Source organism: Lampetra fluviatilis, unplaced genomic scaffold (genome assembly GCF_964198595.1).
Source record: "Lampetra fluviatilis unplaced genomic scaffold, kcLamFluv1.1 SCAFFOLD_358, whole genome shotgun sequence".
Taxonomy (NCBI): Eukaryota; Metazoa; Chordata; class Hyperoartia; order Petromyzontiformes; family Petromyzontidae; genus Lampetra; species Lampetra fluviatilis.
Genome location: NW_027620521.1, coordinates 64,181 through 82,889, shown reverse-complemented (window position 1 = coordinate 82,889; position 18,709 = coordinate 64,181). Strand labels below are relative to the sequence as shown.

Below are 18,709 nucleotides of genomic sequence, written 5' to 3'. Positions count from 1 at the left end.
TGAGTGGGTGGGTGAGTGAGTGAGTGGGTGGGGTGAGTGAGTGGGTGAGTAAGTGAGTGAGTGGGTGAGTGGGTGAGTGAGTGAGTGGGTGGGTGAGTGAGTGAGTGAGTGGGTGGGTGAGTGAGTGAGTGAGTGGGTGGGTGGGTGTGTGAGTGAGTGGGTGAGTGAGTGGGTGGGTGAATGAGTGAGTGTGTGGGTGGGTGGGTGAGTGAGTGAGTGAGTGAGTGAGTGGGTGGGGTGAGTGAGTGGGTGAGTAAGTGAGTGAGTGAGTGAGTGAGTGGGTGAGTGAGTGAGTGAGTGTGTGGGTGGGTGGGTGAGTGGGTGGGTGGGTGAGTGAGTGAGTGGGTGGGTGGCTGAGTGAGTGAGTGGGTGGGTGAGTGGGTGAGTGGGTGGGTGGGTGAGTGAGTGAGTGGGTGGGTGGGTGGGGTGAGTGAGTGAGTGAGTGAGTGAGTGGGTGAGTGAGTGAGTATGTGAGTGAGTGGGTGAGTGAGTGGATGAGTAAGTGAGTGAGTGGGTGGGTGGGTGGGTGAGTGAGTGAGTGGGTGGGTGGGTGGGTGAGTGAGTGAGTGGGTGAGTGAGTGGGTGGGTGAATGAGTGAGTGTGTGGGTGGGTGGGTGGGTGAGTGAGTGGGTGAGTGGGTGGGTGAGTGAGTGAGTGGGTGAGTAAGTGAGTGAGTGGGTGAGTAAGTGAGTGAGTGGGTGAGTGAGTGAGTGGGTGGGTGGGTGGGTGGGTGAGTGAGTGAATGAGTGAGTGGGTGGGTGAGTGAGTGGGTGAGTAAGTGAGTGAGTGGGTGTGTGAGTGAGTGGGTGGGTGAGTGAGTGAGTGAGTGAGTGAGTGAGTGGGTGGGTGAGTGAGTGGGTGAGTAAGTGAGTGAGTGGGTGAGTGGGTGAGTGAGTGAGTGGGTGGGTGAGTGAGTGAGTGAGTGTGGGGTGGGTGAGTGAGTGAGTGAGTGGGTGAGTGAGTGGGTGAGTGGGTGAGTGAGTGAGTGGGTGAGTGAGTGAGTGGGGTGGGTGGTGGGTGGAGTGAGTGAGTGAGTGGGTGAGTGGGTGAGTGAGGTGAGTGTGTGGGTGAGTGAGTGGGTGAGTGGGTGGGTGAGTGAGTGAGTGAGTGGGTGAGTGGGTGGGTGAGTGAGTGGTGGTGAGTGGAGTGAGTGAGTGGGTGAGTGTGTGAGTGAGTGAGTGAGTGAGTGTGTGAGTGAGTGGTGGGTGAGTGAGTGAGTGAGTGGTGAGTGGTGGTGAGTGGGTGAGTGGTGAGTGAGTGAGTGAGTGAGAGTGAGTGAGTGGGTGAGTAGTGAGTGAGTGAGTGAGTGTGTGAGTGAGTGAGTGGGTGGGAGGGTGAGTGAGTGAGTGAGTGAGTGGGTGGGTGGGTGAGTGAGTGGGTGAGTAAGTGAGTGAGTGGGTGAGTGAGTGAGTGAGTGGGTGAGTGTGAGTGAGTGAGTGAGTGAGTGGGTGAGTAGTGGTGAGTGAGTGAGTGAGTGGGTGGTGAGTGAGTGAGTGAGTGGGTGGGTGGTGTGAGTGAGTGAGTGAGTGGGTGGGTGAGTGAGTGAGTGAGTGGGTGAGTGAGTGAGTGAGTGAGTGGGTGAGTGTGTGGGTGAGTGAGTGAGTGAGTGGTGGTGAGTGGGTGAGAGTGAGTGAGTGAGTGAGTGAGTGAGTGAGTGAGTGGTGGGTGAGTGGGTGAGTGGGTGGGTGGGTGAGTGAGTGAGTGAGGTGGGTGGCTGAGTGAGTGAGTGGGTGGGTGGTGAGTGAGTGGGTGGGTGGGTGAGTGAGTGAGTGGTGTGGGTGAGTGGGTGGGTGGAGTGAGTGAGTGAGTGAGTGAGTGAGTGGGTGGGTGGGTGAGTGAGTGAGTGAGTGAGTGGGTGAGTGAGTGAGTGAGTGAGTGAGTGGGTGGGTGAGTGGGTGAGTGAGTGAGTGAGTGGGTGGTGTGGGTGGGTGAGTGAGTGAGGTGAGTGAGTGAGTGGGTGGTGGGTGAGTGAGTGAGTGATGTGGGTGAGTGGGTGGTGTGAGTGAGTGGGTGAGTGGGTGGGTGAGTGAGTGAGTGAGTGAGTGAGTGAGTGAGTGAGTGAGTGGGTGAGTGGAGTGAGGTGAGTGAGTGAGTGGGTGGGTGGTGAGTGAGTGAGTGAGTGAGTGAGTGAGTGGGTGGGTGAGTGAGTGGGTGAGTAGTGAGTGAGTGGGTGAGTGAGTGAGTGGGTGGGTGAGTGAGTGAGTGAGTGAGTGAGTGAGTGAGTGAGTGAGTGTGAGTGGGTGAGTGAGTGAGTGAGTGAGTGAGTGAGTGAGTGGGTGAGTGGGTGAGTGAGTGAGTGGAGTGAGTGAGTGTGAGTGAGTGAGTGGGTGGGTGAGTGTGAGTGAGTGAGTGGGTGAGTGAGTGAGTGAGTGAGTGAGTGTGTGAGTGAGTGAGTGTGTGAGTGTGGTGAGTGAGTGGGTGAGTGAGTGGAGTGAGTGGGTGAGTGAGTGGGTGAGTGAGTGAGTGAGTGTGAGTGAGTGGGTGAGTGGGTGGGTGAGTGAGTGGGTGAGTGGGTGGGTGAGTGAGAGGGTGAGTGAGTGAGTGAGTGGTGAGTGAGTGGGTGGGTGTGGGGGATTGTAACTTGTCTATGTGTCACGTGGTGTGTGTGCCCACCTTCCCACCACGTGACCTGTACGTCACGTGGGCTGTGCCCACCTCACCTTCGCTGCAGCTGAGGAGTGGTCGTGATGCACCGGGCTCCAGTCTCCCAGCACGCTCACCTGCCTGCGACCCAGCCCGTCTGCCGCACAAAGACAAAGATCCCCCATGTAGCCCTCGGGGCAAGGGGCGGGGAACGTCCGGCATCCACACACGACATCGTGGTGTGCACACCGGGTCCAAGCAGCTCGCCTTCCCATCAACCGGAGGCGAGGAGTGGTGGTCGTGGTTACTTATGCCCCCACCGAAGACGAACATCCGTGGAGGGATGCAGGTAAGGCCGATGAGTCAGATGCCTTCTATGACCTCCTGTCACAGGTGCTGGCTAAAGTGGCCCCTCGGGATGGAGTCATCTTGTTGGGTGACTTCAATGCCCGAGTTGGTCATGATGCTGGCACCTGGTCTGGAGTGATTGGAAGGCATGGGCCAGATCAGCTCAATAACAACGGTAGGAGGCTGCTAGATTTCTGTGCAGCCCATGGGCTTGTAATGACCAACACGCTGTTCCGGCATCGGCGCATCCACACAACATCATGGATGCACGCCGGGTCCAAGCAAGAACATCTGCTGGACTACATAGTGACGGACCAGCGGATGCGAGCCCATGTCCTTGACACCAGGACCTACCGTGGAGCTGATCTGCCCACTGACCATCGACTTGTCATCTGTAAGATGCGCCTGCCATTCTTCCACTCCGGTGGTGGGTGTACACCCAGGACCCCAATCAAACCCAAGGTGGACTGGTCTCAGCTGGTGGAAGTTGCAAGCGAGAATTTCATCATCGCTTGCGGCTGGGGTTGGCATCGTCCCCCACTCCTCCTGATGTCGAGGGTAAATGGGCGAGTTTCAGGACTGTGGCTCATGCAGCTGCAATGGCTGCCTTGAGTACACGGTCCAAACCTCCCCAGAGACCCTGGCTGACAGGAGGTGCATTGGCTGGGTCATGTAGCCCGCATGCCCAGCCACCGCATGCCTAAACAACTTTTGTTCGGCCGGATCGAGGGGGCTAAACGGGCGCGGCACGGGCTAGAGAAGAGATGGAGTGACGTGGTACAGGAGGACGTGGAGCTGAGTGGACTTGCCGATGACCGGTACCAGCGGTGTCAAGATCGGCCTCTGTGGAGGAGGCTCGTGAAGGACGCTACTGGGCAGTTGGAGGCAGTCGCCCTCCAACTGAGACCCTGGCTGACGGAGGAGGTGTTCAGACCGGCTGAGAGAAAGCCGTAGCCACCATCTACGCCGTACGAGGTCCGATAAATCATCTGGCGTGGCCCTGCCAAGTCGAAATTCATCAAATCTCGGAGCAAACCTGGCAAAGCGGTTGCAAGTAGCAGCAGCAGCAGCATCAAATTTCGATTTAAAGCTTTCGTGACTGCAGGGATTCATCTTCTTGGTTCTTTCGGTAAAGTCATAACGTAGAAGGGAAGTAATAAAATAAAACATAATAAAATAATTCTCACCAAAAAAAACCATTCACTTTCTGCGAGAATAATTGTATTATATTATTTTATTATGTTATTACGTTTTATTTGATTGTTTTATTATTTCCCTTCTACGTGACTTTACCGAAGGAACCAAGAAGAAGCAACAGCATCGTCAACAGCGGCTAACAACATCACCACACGCCTCGCCAAAGACAAGCGGATCCAGTCACCGCATTAGGGGCGAGTTGATTAGATGTTTGACCAAATCTAACAACGGGATCATTTCAAAGTTGATCATTTTGAACGGCTCTCGAATGATGTTGTACTTGTCCAAATGGCGCTTGGCAGACACACACACACATACAGACACGTACACACACACACACGTACACACACACACACACACATGTACACACAGACACACATGTACACACACGTACACACACACACGTGTACACACACAGACACACATACACACACACACACACGTGTACACACACAGACACACACAGGCATACACACACGTACACACACACACGTACACACACACACACAGACACACACGTACACACACACACAGACACACACACGTACACACACATGTGTACACACACACACAGACACACATACACACACGTACACACACAGACACACACACACACACACAGACACACACACGTACACACACATGTGTACACACACACACACAGACACACAGACACACACGTACACACACACACATAGACACACACACGTATACACACACACACATGTACACACACACACACATGTACACACAGACACGCACACGTACACACACACACACGTACACACACACATACATACACACACACACGTACACACACGTACACACACACGTGTACACACACACACACGTGTACACACACACACGTGTACACACACACACACACGTACACACACACGTACACACACACACGTACACACATAGACACACACACACACGTGTACACACACACGTACACACACACACGTACACACACACACGTACACACACACACGTACACACACACACGTGTACACACACACACGTGTACACACACACACGTACACACACACACACACACGTACACACACACACACACGTACACACACACACACACACACGTACACACACACACGTACACACGTACACACACACACACACGTTCACACACACACACGTACACACACACACACACGTACACACACACACACACGTACACACACACACACACGTACACACACACACACGTACACACACACGTACACAACAACCGCCATTCGCCACTAAGTGGCGGTGACGTCACCACGACGCTTGTGCCAGGCCATGTGCACCCTGAGGCCACGTGAAGTGTCGAACGCCCGCTGGCAGGAGGTCACGTACACACATACACACACGTACACACACACACACACACGTACACACACACACACACACGCACACACACGTACACACGTACACACACGTACACACACACACACGCACACACACGTACACACACACACACACACACGTACACACACACACACACACACGTTCACACACACACACGTACACACACACACACGTACACACACACACACGTACACACACACACACGCACACACACGTACACACACACACGTACACACGTACACACACACACACACACACGTTCACACACACACACGTACACACACACACACGTACACACACACACACACGTACACACACACGTACACACATACACACACGTACACACACACACACACACGTACACACACACACACACACGCACACACACGTACACACGTACACACACACTTACACACACACACACGCACACACACGTACACACACGTACACGTACACACACGTACACACGTACACGCACCGTAGTCATCGATGGCCTCCAGCGGGTCGCTGATGGCTCTGCGCAGAATCCCAGAGCGGTTGTTGCCCGGGCGGAACTGTGCAGGCGGAGACACGGAGACACGGAGACACGGGGACACGGAGACACGGAGACACGGGGACACGGAGACACGGGGGGTGAGACACGGAGACACGGGGGGAGAGACACGGAGACACGGGGGAGACACGGAGACACGGAGACACGGAGACACGGAGACACGGAGACACGGGGGGTGAGACACGGAGACACGGGGGGAGAGACACGGAGACACGGGGGAGATACGGGGGAGACACGGGGACACGGAGACACGGAGACACGGAGACACGGAGACACGGGGGGTGAGACACGGAGACACGGGGGGAGAGACACGGAGACACGGGGGAGACACGGAGACACGGAGACACGGGGGGGGAGACACGGAGACACGGGGGAGAGACACGGAGACACGGAGACACGGGGGAGACACGGAGACACGGAGACACGGGGGAGAGACACGGAGACACGGGGGAGACACGGAGACACGGGGGGGGAGACACGGAGACACGGAGACACGGGGGAGACACGGAGACACGGAGACACGGGGGGGGAGACACGGAGACACGGGGGAGACACGGAGACACGGGGGGGGAGACACGGAGACACGGAGACACGGGGGAGACACGGAGACACGGAGACACGGGGGGGGAGACACGGAGACACGGAGACACGGGGGGAGAGACACGGAGACACGGGGGAGACACGGAGACACGGAGACACGGGGGAGACACGGAGACACGGAGACACGGGGGAGACACGGAGACACGGAGACACGGGGGGAGAGACACGGAGACACGGGGGAGACACGGAGACACGGAGACACGGGGGAGACACGGAGACACGGAGACACGGGGGGAGAGACACGGAGACACGGGGGAGACACGGAGACACGGGGGAGACACGGAGACACGGGGGGGGAGACACGGAGACACGGAGACACGGGGGAGACACGGAGACACGGAGACACGGGGGGGGAGACACGGAGACACGGGGGGAGAGACACGGAGACACGGGGGAGACACGGAGACACGGAGACACGGGGGGAGAGACACGGAGACACGGGGGAGAGACAGACGGAGACACGGGGGGGGAGACACGGAGACACGGAGACACGGGGGGAGAGACACGGAGACACGGGGGGAGAGACACGGAGACACGGGGGAGACACGGAGACACGGAGACACGGGGGGAGAGACACGGAGACACGGGGGAGAGACAGACGGAGACACGGGGGGGGAGACACGGAGACACGGGGGAGACACGGAGACACGGGGGGGGAGACACGGAGACACGGGGGGTGAGACACGGAACACGGAGACACGGAGACACGGGGGAGACACGGAGACACGCAGACATGGAGACACAGAGTGAGACACGGAGACACGGAGACACGCAGACATGGAGACACAGAGTGAGACACGGAGACACGGAGACACGGGGGGTGAGACACGGAGACTTGGGGGGTGAGACACGGAGACACGGAGACACGGGGGGGAGACACGGAGACACAGAGTGAGACACGGAGACACGGAGACACGGAGACACGGAGACACGGGGGGTGAGACACGGAGACACGGGGGGAGAGACACGGAGACACGGGGGAGACACGGAGACACGGAGACACGGAGACACGGAGACACGGAGACACGGGGGGTGAGACACGGAGACACGGGGGGAGAGACACGGAGACACGGGGGAGATACGGGGGAGACACGGGGACACGGAGACACGGAGACACGGAGACACGGGGGGTGAGACACGGAGACACGGGGGGAGAGACACGGAGACACGGGGGAGACACGGAGACACGGAGACACGGGGGGGGAGACACGGAGACACGGGGGAGAGACACGGAGACACGGAGACACGGGGGAGACACGGAGACACGGAGACACGGGGGAGACACGGAGACACGGGGGGGGAGACACGGAGACACGGGGGAGAGACACGGAGACACGGAGACACGGGGGAGACACGGAGACACGGAGACACGGGGGAGAGACACGGAGACACGGGGGAGACACGGAGACACGGGGGGGGAGACACGGAGACACGGAGACACGGGGGAGACACGGAGACACGGAGACACGGGGGGGGAGACACGGAGACACGGGGGAGACACGGAGACACGGGGGAGACACGGAGACACGGGGGGGGAGACACGGAGACACGGAGACACGGGGGAGACACGGAGACACGGAGACACGGGGGGGGAGACACGGAGACACGGAGACACGGGGGGAGAGACACGGAGACACGGGGGAGACACGGAGACACGGAGACACGGGGGGAGAGACACGGAGACACGGGGGAGACACGGAGACACGGAGACACGGGGGAGACACGGAGACACGGAGACACGGGGGGAGAGACACGGAGACACGGGGGAGACACGGAGACACGGAGACACGGGGGAGACACGGAGACACGGAGACACGGGGGGAGAGACACGGAGACACGGGGGAGACACGGAGACACGGAGACACGGGGGAGAGACACGGAGACACGGAGACACGGGGGAGACACGGAGACACGGGGGGAGAGACACGGAGACACGGGGGAGACACGGAGACACGGAGACACGGGGGGAGAGACACGGAGACACGGGGGAGAGACACGGAGACACGGAGACACGGGGGAGACACGGAGACACGGAGACACGGGGGAGAGACACGGGGACACGGGGGAGACACGGAGACACGGAGACACGGGGGAGACACGGAGACACGGGGGGAGAGACACGGAGACACGGAGACACGGGGGAGACACGGAGACACGGAGACACGGAGACACGGGGGGAGAGACACGGAGACACGGAGACACGGGGGAGACACGGAGACACGGAGACACGGAGACACGGAGACACGGGGGGAGAGACATGGAGACACGGGGGAGAGACACGGAGACACGGGGGAGAGACACGGAGACACGGAGACACGGGGGGAGAGACACGGAGACACGGGGGAGAGACAGACGGAGACACGGGGGGGGAGACACGGAGACACGGAGACACGGGGGGAGAGACACGGAGACACGGGGGGAGAGACACGGAGACACGGGGGAGACACGGAGACACGGAGACACGGGGGGGGAGACACGGAGACACGGGGGGTGAGACACGGAACACGGAGACACGGAGACACGGGGGAGACACGGAGACACGCAGACATGGAGACACAGAGTGAGACACGGAGACACGGAGACACGCAGACATGGAGACACAGAGTGAGACACGGAGACACGGAGACACGGGGGGTGAGACACGGAGACTTGGGGGGTGAGACACGGAGACACGGAGACACGGGGGGGAGACACAGAGTGAGACACGGAGACACGGAGACACGAAGACACAGAGTGAGACACGGAGACACGGAGACACAGAGTGAGACACGGAGACACAGGGTGAGACACGGAGACACGGGGGGGAGACACGGAGACACAGAGTGAGACACGGAGACACGGAGACACGGAGACACGGAGACACAGAGTGAGACACGGAGACACAGGGTGAGACACGGAGACACGGAGACACGGGGGGTGAGACACGGAGACACGGGGGGGAGACACGGAGACACGGAGACACAGAGTGAGACACGGAGACACGGAGACACGGGGGGTGAGACACGGAGACACGGGGGGGGAGACACGGAGACACGGAGACACAGGGTGAGACACGGAGACACGGAGACACGGGGGGTGAGACACGGAGACACGGAGACACGGAGACACAGAGTGAGACACGGAGACACGGAGACACGGGGGGTGAGACACGGAGACTTGGGGGGTGAGACACGGAGACACGGAGACACGGAGACACAGAGTGAGACACGGAGACACGGAGACACGGGGGGTGAGACACGGAGACACAGAGTGAGACACGGAGACACGGAGACACGGAGACACAGAGTGAGACACGGAGACACGGGGGGTGAGACACGGAGACACGGGGGAGACACGGAGACACACAGACACGGAGACACAGAGTGAGACACGGAGACACAGAGTGAGACACGGAGACACGGAGACACGGGGGGTGAGACACGGAGACACGGAGACACGGGGGAGACACGGAGACACGGAGACACGGGGGGTGAGACACGGAGACACGGAGACACGGGGGAGACACGGAGACACACAGACACGCAGACACGGAGACACGGAGACACGGGGGGTGAGACACGGAGACATGGGGGGTGAGACACGGAGACACGGAGACACAGAGTGAGACACGGAGACACGGGGGGAGAGACACGGAGACACGGGGGGAGAGACATGGAGACACGGAGACACACAGACACGGAGACACGGGGGGTGAGACATGGATACACGTACACACAGACACGGAGACACGGTGGAGACACGGAGACACGGAGACACGGAGACACGGTGGAGACACGGAGACACGGAGACACGGAGACACGGGGGAGACACGGAGACACGGAGACACGGAGACACGGGGGAGACACGGAGACACGGAGACACGGAGACACGGGGGAGACACGGAGACACGGAGACACGGAGACACGGAGACACGGAGACACGGGGGAGACACGGAGACACGGAGACACGGAGACACGGGGGAGACACGGAGACACGGAGACACGGGGGAGACACGGAGACACGGGGGGTAGTGTAGCAGGTAGTGTAGTAGTGTAGTGTAGTAGGTAGTGTAGTAGGTAGTGTAGTAGGTAGTGTAGTAGGTAGTGTAGTAGGTAGTGTAGTAGGTAGTGTAGTAGGTAGTGTAGTAGGTAGTGTAGTAGGTAGTGTAGTAGTGTAGTGTAGTAGGTAGTGTAGCAGGTAGTGTAGTAGTGTAGTGTAGTAGTGTAGTAGGTAGTGTAGCAGGTAGTGTAGTAGTGTAGTGTAGTAGGTAGTGTAGTAGTGTAGTGTAGTAGTGTAGTAGTGTAGTAGTGTAGTGTAGTAGGTAGTGTAGTAGGTAGTGTAGTAGGTAGTGTAGTAGGTAGTGTAGCAGGTAGTGTAGTAGTGTAGTGTAGTAGGTAGTGTAGCAGGTAGTGTAGTAGTGTAGTGTAGTAGGTAGTGTAGTAGTGTAGTGTAGTAGTGTAGTAGTGTAGTAGTGTAGTGTAGTAGTGTAGTGTAGTAGGTAGTGTAGCAGGTAGTGTAGTAGTGTAGTGTAGTAGTGTAGTAGGTAGTGTAGCAGGTAGTGTAGTAGTGTAGTAGTGTAGTGTAGTAGGTAGTGTAGTGTAGTAGGTAGTGTAGTAGGTAGTGTAGTGTAGTAGGTAGTGTAGTAGTGTAGTAGTGTAGTGTAGTAGGTAGTGTAGTGTAGTAGGTAGTGTAGTAGGTAGTGTAGTAGTGTAGTGTAGTAGGTAGTGTAGCAGGTAGTGTAGTAGTGTAGTGTAGTAGGTAGTGTAGTAGGTAGTGTAGTAGGTAGTGTAGTAGGTAGTGTAGTAGGTAGTGTAGTAGGTAGTGTAGCAGGTAGTGTAGTAGTGTAGTGTAGTAGGTAGTGTAGTAGTGTAGTAACTAGTGCAGTAGTGCAGTAGCTATTGTAGTAGTGCAGTAGTATATAATGTAGTGTATAATGTAGTGTAGTAGTGTAGTAGGTAGTGTAGTAGTGTAGTAGTGTATAATGTAGTGTAGTAGGTAGTGTAGTAGTGTAGTAGTGTATAATGTAGTGTAGTAGTGTAGTAGGTAGTGTAGTAGTGTAGTAGTGTATAATGTAGTGTAGTAGCTAGTGTAGTGTAGTAGTGTAGAAGTGTAGCATGTAGTGTAGCAGGTAGTGTAGCAGGAAGTGTAGTAGTGTAGTAGTGTATAATGTAGTGTAGTAGTGTAGTAGGTAGTGTAGTAGTGTAGCATGTAGTGTAGTAGTGTAGTAGTGTATAATGTAGTGTAGTAGTGTAGTAGGTAGTGTAGTAGTGTAGTAGTGTATAATGTAGTGTAGTGTAGTAGTGTAGCAGGTAGTGTAGTAGTGTATAGTGTAGTAGTAGTGTAGTGTAGCATGTAGTGTATAGTGTAGTGTAGTAGTGTAGCATGTAGTGTAGCAGGTAGCGTATTGTGTGTCACCTGCTGGTCCCACATGAATCCGTACTGCTCCTCCCACTGGGGGGGAGTCGCCCCTTGACGGAACGACACTCTGTGCTGCCCAGCTGGCTTCACATCTACCATCAACAACAACAACATCAACAACAACATCAACACGATCAACAACAACAACATCAACAACAACATCAACAACATCAACAACATCAACAACATCAACAACAACAACAACAACATCAACAACATCATCAACATCATCAACATCAACAACAACAACAACATCAACAACATCAACAACAACATCATCAACATCATCAACATCAACAACAACATCAACAACAACATCATCAACATCATCAACATCAACAACAACATCAACAACATCAACAACAACATCATCAACATCATCAACATCATCAACATCAACAACAACAACATCAACAACAACATCATCAACATCATCAACATCAACACCATCAACACCATCAACATTAACATCATCAACATCATCAACAACATCAACAACATCAACACATCAACATCACAACCATCAACATCATCAACACCATCAACATCATCAACAACATCAACACATCAACATCACCACCATCAACATCAACACCATCAACATCAACACCATCAACAACATCACCACCATCAAAATCATAACTATCCTCAAAATCATCACCACCATCAACAACACCACCACCACCATCAACAACATCACCACCACCACGCCACCATCAACATCACCATCAACATCACCATCAACGTCACCAAGCCACCAGATGGTGCTGTTGGGCATCATAACACCCAGACCCAGGGCTCGAACCCAGACTCTCAGTGTCTCTGACACGGCCATCGTGAACCCCCTGAGAGAGAGACACCCAGACCCAGGGCTCGAACCCAGACTCTCAGTGTCTCTGACACGGCCATCGTGAACCCCCTGAGAGAGAGAGACAGCCAGACCCAGGGCTTGAACCCAGACTCTCAGTGTCTCTGACACGGCCATCGTGAACCCCCTGAGAGAGAGAGACAGCCAGACCCAGGGCTTGAACCCAGACTCTCAGTGTCTCTGACACGGCCATCGTGAACCCCCTGAGAGAGAGAGACAGCCAGACCCAGGGCTTGAGCCCAGACTCTCAGTGTCTCTGACACGGCCATCGTGAACCCCCTGAGAGAGAGACACCCAGACCCAGGGCTTGAACCCAGACTCTCAGTGTCTCTGACACGGCCATCGTGAACCCCCTGAGAGAGAGAGACAGCCAGACCCAGGGCTTGAGCCCAGACTCTCAGTGTCTCTGACACGGCCATCGTGAACCCCCTGAGAGAGACACACCCAGACCCAGGGCTTGAACCCAGACTCTCAGTGTCTCTGACACGGCCATCGTGAACCCCCTGAGAGAGACAGACAGCCAGACCCAGGGCTTGAGCCCAGACTCTCAGTGTCTCTGACACGGCCATCGTGAACCCCCTGAGAGAGAGAGACAGCCAGACCCAGGGCTTGAGCCCAGACTCTCAGTGTCTCTGACACGGCCATCGTGAACCCCCTGAGAGAGACACACCCAGACCCAGGGCTTGAACCCAGACTCTCAGTGTCTCTGACACGGCCATCGTGAACCCCCTGAGAGAGAGAGACAGCCAGACCCAGGGCTTGAGCCCAGACTCTCAGTGTCTCTGACACGGCCATCGTGAACCCCCTGAGAGAGAGAGACAGCCAGACCCAGGGCTTGAGACCAGACTCTCAGTGTTATCGGTGGCAGGAAATATCTGAAGCTAGGGGTCAACCCAGCCTCAAATGAGTTCCTGGTGCAGCAGTGTCTAGTAAACATCGCTAGCACTGGGGAGACAAAGGCGGCCGGGCGTGGTGCTGGCCACCCCCCCCCCCCTCGTGTGTGCCACAGTGCCGGTAGCCTCCATAGGCGCTGCTGCTACTCGCTGCCAACAGCACTTGCCCCTGCAGCCCGCTAGAGGCTACACGGGGGACCTTTGTCTGTGTGTGGTGCACTGCCCTCTGCACTTGGGGGACACGTGACAGGTGACGTCACAGCGGGAAGGGGCGGCCACCATCACCACGTGACAACGTCAGGGGAGTGAGGGGGGTGAGTAGTGACGTGGTGAGGGGGGATGAGGGGTGGTGAGGGGTGAGTAGTGACGTGGTGAGGGGTGGTGAGGGGTGAGTAGTGACGTGGTGAGGGGGGATGAGGGGTGGTGAGGGGTGAGTAGTGACGTGGTGAGGGGGGATGAGGGGTGGTGAGGGGTGAGTAGTGACGTGGTGAGGGGGGATGAGGGGTGGTGAGGGGTGAGTAGTGACGTGGTGAGGGTGGTGAGGGGTGGTGTGGGGTGAATAGTGACGTGGTGAGGGGGGTGAGGGGTGGTGAGGGGTGAATAGTGACGTGGTGAGGGGGGTGAGGGGTGGTGAGGGGTGAGTAGTGACGTGGTGAGGGGGGTGAGTAGTGACGTGGTGAGGGGTGGTGAGGGGTGAGTAGTGACGTGGTGAGGGGGGTGAGGGGTAGTGAGGGGGGTGAGGGTGGTGGTGAGTGACCTGGTGAGGGTGGTGGTGAGGGTGGGGGTGGTGAGGGTGGTGGTGGTGAGGGTGGTGAGGGTGGTGAGGGTGGTGGTGAGGGTGGGGGTGGTGATGGTGAGGGTGGTGATGGTGGTGGTGAGTGCCTCACCGTGGGCTGTCTCCGTGTCGTGGTAGTAGAACGGGTGGTCAGAGGCGGCGCGCTGGAACGCGGCACGCCGCCGCTGAGCGGCAGACCACGACGCGGTGGACATCGCGGATAGCGACTCACTCACCCAGAGAGCGACTCACCCAGCCAGAGAGCGACCCACTCAGACAGAGAGCGACTCACTCAGACAGAGAGCGACTCACCCAGCCAGAGAGCGACTCACCCAGCCAGAGAGCGACTCACTCAGACAGAGAGCGACTCACTCAGACAGAGAGCGACTCACCCAGCCAGAGAGCGACTCACTCAGACAGAGAGCGACTCACTCAGACAGAGAGCGACTCACTCACTCAGAGAACGACTCACTCACCCAGCCAGAGAGCGACTCACTCAGAGAGCGACTCACCCAGAGAGCGACTCACCCAGACAGAGAGCGACTCACCCAGACAGCGACTCACTCAGCCAGAGAGCGACTCACTCACTCAGCGACTCACTCACTCACTCAGCACTCACTCAGACACTCACTCACTCACTCAGACACTCACTCACTCACCCACGGGGAGAATCACTCTGAGACTCACTGAGAGAGCGACTGAGAGACGCGGAGACTCACCGAGAGGCTGACTAATTGACCAGAATACTGAGTGCCTGGCTGATAAACTCACTGACTGACTGAGAGACTGATTAAGATACTGACTGAGAGACTGTCTGAGAAACTGACTGAGAGACTGACTGACTGGATGACTGAGAGACTGACTGTCTGAGAGACTGACTGCCTGACTGAGAGACTGACTGACTAGAATACTGAGTGCCTGGCTGATAAACTCACTGACTGAGACTGACTGTCTGAGAAATTGACTGAGAGACTGATTAAGAGACTGACTGAGAGACTGACTGACTGGATGGCTGAGAGACTGACTGACTGAGAGGCTGACTGCCTGACTGAGAGACTGATTAAGAGACTGACTGAGAGACTGTCTGAGAAACTGACTGAGAGACTGACTGACTGGATGGCTGAGAGACTGACTGACTGAGAGACTGACTGTCTGAGAAACTGACTGAGAGACTGACTGCCTGACTGAGAGACTGATTAAGAGACTGACTGAGAAACTGACTGAGAGACTGACTGTCTGACTGAGAGACTGACTGAGAGACTGTCTGAGAAACTGACTGAGAGACTGACTGACTGGATGGCTGAGAGACTGACTGACTGAGAGGCTGACTGTCTGAGAAACTGACTGAAAGACTGACTGACTGGATGACTGAGAGACTGACTGTCTGAGAGACTGACTGCCTGACTGAGAGACTGACTGACTGAGAGACTGTCTGAGAAACTGACTGAGAGACTGACTGACTGGATGGCTGAGAAACTGACTGTCTGAGAAACTGACTGCCTGACTGAGAGACTGACTGACTGTCTGAGAGACTGACTGAGAGACTGACTGAGAGACTGACTGGATGGCTGAGAAACTGACTGCCTGACTGAGAGACTGACTGAAAGACTGACTAAGAGACTGACTGAGAGACTGACTGAGAGACTGACTGACTGGATGGCTGAGAAACTGACTGCCTGACTGAGAGACTGACTGAAGGACTGACTAAGAGACTGACTGAGAAACTGACTGAGAGACTGACTGACTGGATGGCTGAGAGACTGACTGAGAGACTGACTGACTGAGAAACTGACTGACTGGATGGCTGCGAGACTGACTGAGAGACTGACTGAGAGACTGACTGAGAGACTGCCTGTCTGTCTAACTGACTGAGAGACTGACTGAGAAACTGACAGTCTGTCTGAGAAACTGACTGAGAGACTGACTGAGAGACTGACTGAGAAACTGACTGTCTGAGAAACTGACTGAAAAACTGACTAACTGAGAGACTGACTGACTGAGAGACTGACTGACTGTCTAATCTGACTGCCACGCGTTTTACTAGAACAGAGATTAGATACTGCTGGTAGTGGTACTAGTCGTAGTGGTGGTACTGGTAGTGGTGGTAGTGGTAGTGCTATCAGGAGTAGTATCAGTAGTGGTAGTATCAGTATGAGTAGTATCACTAGTAGTATTAGTATCAGTATGAGTAGTATTAGTAGTATCAGTAGTAGTATCAGTATGAGTAGTATCAGTATGAGTAGTAGAATCAGTTTAAGTAGTATCAGTATAAGTAGTAGTATCAATATGAGTAGTAGTATCAGTAGTAGTATCAGTATGAGTAGTAGTATCAGTAGTAGTATTAGTATCAGTACGAGTAGTATAAGTAGTAGTATCAGTATAAGTAGTAGTGTCAATATGAGTAGTAGTATCAGTATTAGTAGTATCAATATGAGTAGTAGTATCAGTAGTAGTATCAGTATAAGTAGTAGTATCAGTATAAGTAGTAGTATCAGTAGTAGTAGTATCAATACGAGTAGTAGTATCAGTATGAGTAGTAGTATCAATATGAGTAGTAGTATGAGTAGTAGTATCAGTAGTATCAGTATGAGTAGTAGTATCAGTATTGATCCTAAAAGGTAATTTCTGGCTGGAAATGCATGATGGACTAAGGGTGGACTGAAGGTGGAGTAAGGGTGGAGTAAGGGTGGACTAATGGTGGACTATGTGGACCAAGGTTAACATACTTAACAATGAATAGAAGACTTCGCGCATATATTAACATAAATTAACAAACGCTCGCAAACATTACCATAAATAGAAGACGTCTCGCATATATTACCATAAATAGAAGACGTCTCGCATATATTAACATAAATTAACGCCTGCTCGCATATATTAACATAAATTAACGCCTGCTCGCATATATTAACATACATTAACGCCTGCTCGCATATATTAACATAAATTAACGCCTGCTCGCATACATTAACATAAATTAACGCTTGCTCGCATATATTAACATAAATTAACGCCTGCTCGCATATATTAACATACATTAACGCTTGCTCGCATATATTAACATACATTAACGCTTGCTCGCATATATTAACATAAATTAACGCCTGCTCGCATATATTAACATAAATTAACGCCTGCTCGCATACATTAACATAAATTAACGCCTGCTCGCATATATTAACATACATTAACGCCTGCTCGCATAAATTACCATAAATTAGCTGACGTCACAAAATAGTTGTTCGTCTCAACGACATCGTCACAGGCCTAGCCGAGATTACCATGAGTTACCATGTTTACCATAAGTTTACCAATATTACCATAAGTTTACCAAGATTACCATGAGTTTACCAGGTTTACCATAAGTTTACCATGTTTACCATAAGTTTACCAAGATTACCATGAGTTTACCAAGATTACCATGGGTTTACAAGGTTTACCATGATCACCATGTTAACTGATATTATCATGAGTTTACCAGGTTTACCATACGTTAACAGAGATTACCATGAGTTTACCATGTTTACCATGTTAACTGATATTACCATGGGTTTACCATGTTCACCATGGGTTTACCATGATCACCATGAGTTTACCAAGATTACCATGAGTTTACCAAGATTACCATGGGTTTACCATTATTACCATACGTTTACCAAGATTACCATGGGTTTACCATTATTACCATACGTTTACCAAGATTACCATGAGTTTACCAGGTTTACCATATGTTAAGCAATATTACCATGAGTTTACCAGGTTTACCATACGTTAGCAGAGATTACCATGAGTTTATCAGGCTTACCATATGTTAAGCAATATTACCATGAGTTTATCAATATTACCATTTGTTAAGCAATTTACCATGAGTTTACCAAGATTACCATTAGTTTACCAAGATTACCATGTTAACTGATATTACCATGAGTTTACCAAGATTACCATACGTTACTCGAGATTACCGGGATTACCACAGTGCATTGAGATTACTCCGAGTTCACCGAGTTTACCATGAGTACATCAGCATTACATATGTTCACCGAGATTACCATGAGTTTAACAGGATTACCATGAGTTTAACAGAGATTACAATGAGTTTAACAGAGATTACCATGAGTTTAACA

The 18,709-nt window shown here is 54.0% G+C and overlaps 2 protein-coding genes across 2 annotated transcripts in view; both read right to left on the bottom strand.

Moving 5' to 3' along the window:
• Positions 1-14,937, bottom strand: part of LOC144954010 (disabled homolog 2-interacting protein-like) — a gene marked incomplete at its 3' end in the record, with an annotated part of 29,263 nt that extends 14,326 nt beyond the window's left edge. The window contains exons 1-4 of the mRNA XM_078884592.1: positions 14,698-14,937; positions 12,047-12,141; positions 5,978-6,053; positions 2,661-2,740 (exon numbers count right to left, since the gene is read on the bottom strand). Of these exons, the coding sequence (XP_078740718.1) occupies positions 2,661-2,740; positions 5,978-6,053; positions 12,047-12,141; positions 14,698-14,800 (354 nt within the window). The remainder of the gene's footprint in view (positions 1-2,660; positions 2,741-5,977; positions 6,054-12,046; positions 12,142-14,697) is intronic.
• Positions 14,938-15,192: 255 nt separating this feature from the next.
• On the bottom strand, positions 15,193-18,037 carry LOC144954009 (uncharacterized). Its single transcript, XM_078884590.1, has 2 exons — positions 18,026-18,037; positions 15,193-16,277 (listed from the first exon to the last, which is right to left on the bottom strand). The coding sequence occupies exons 1-2, from the start codon at positions 18,035-18,037 to the stop codon at positions 15,237-15,239; spliced, it is 1,053 nt and encodes a 350-aa protein (XP_078740716.1). The 3' UTR covers positions 15,193-15,236.
• Between the last annotated feature and the right edge of the window lie 672 nt (positions 18,038-18,709).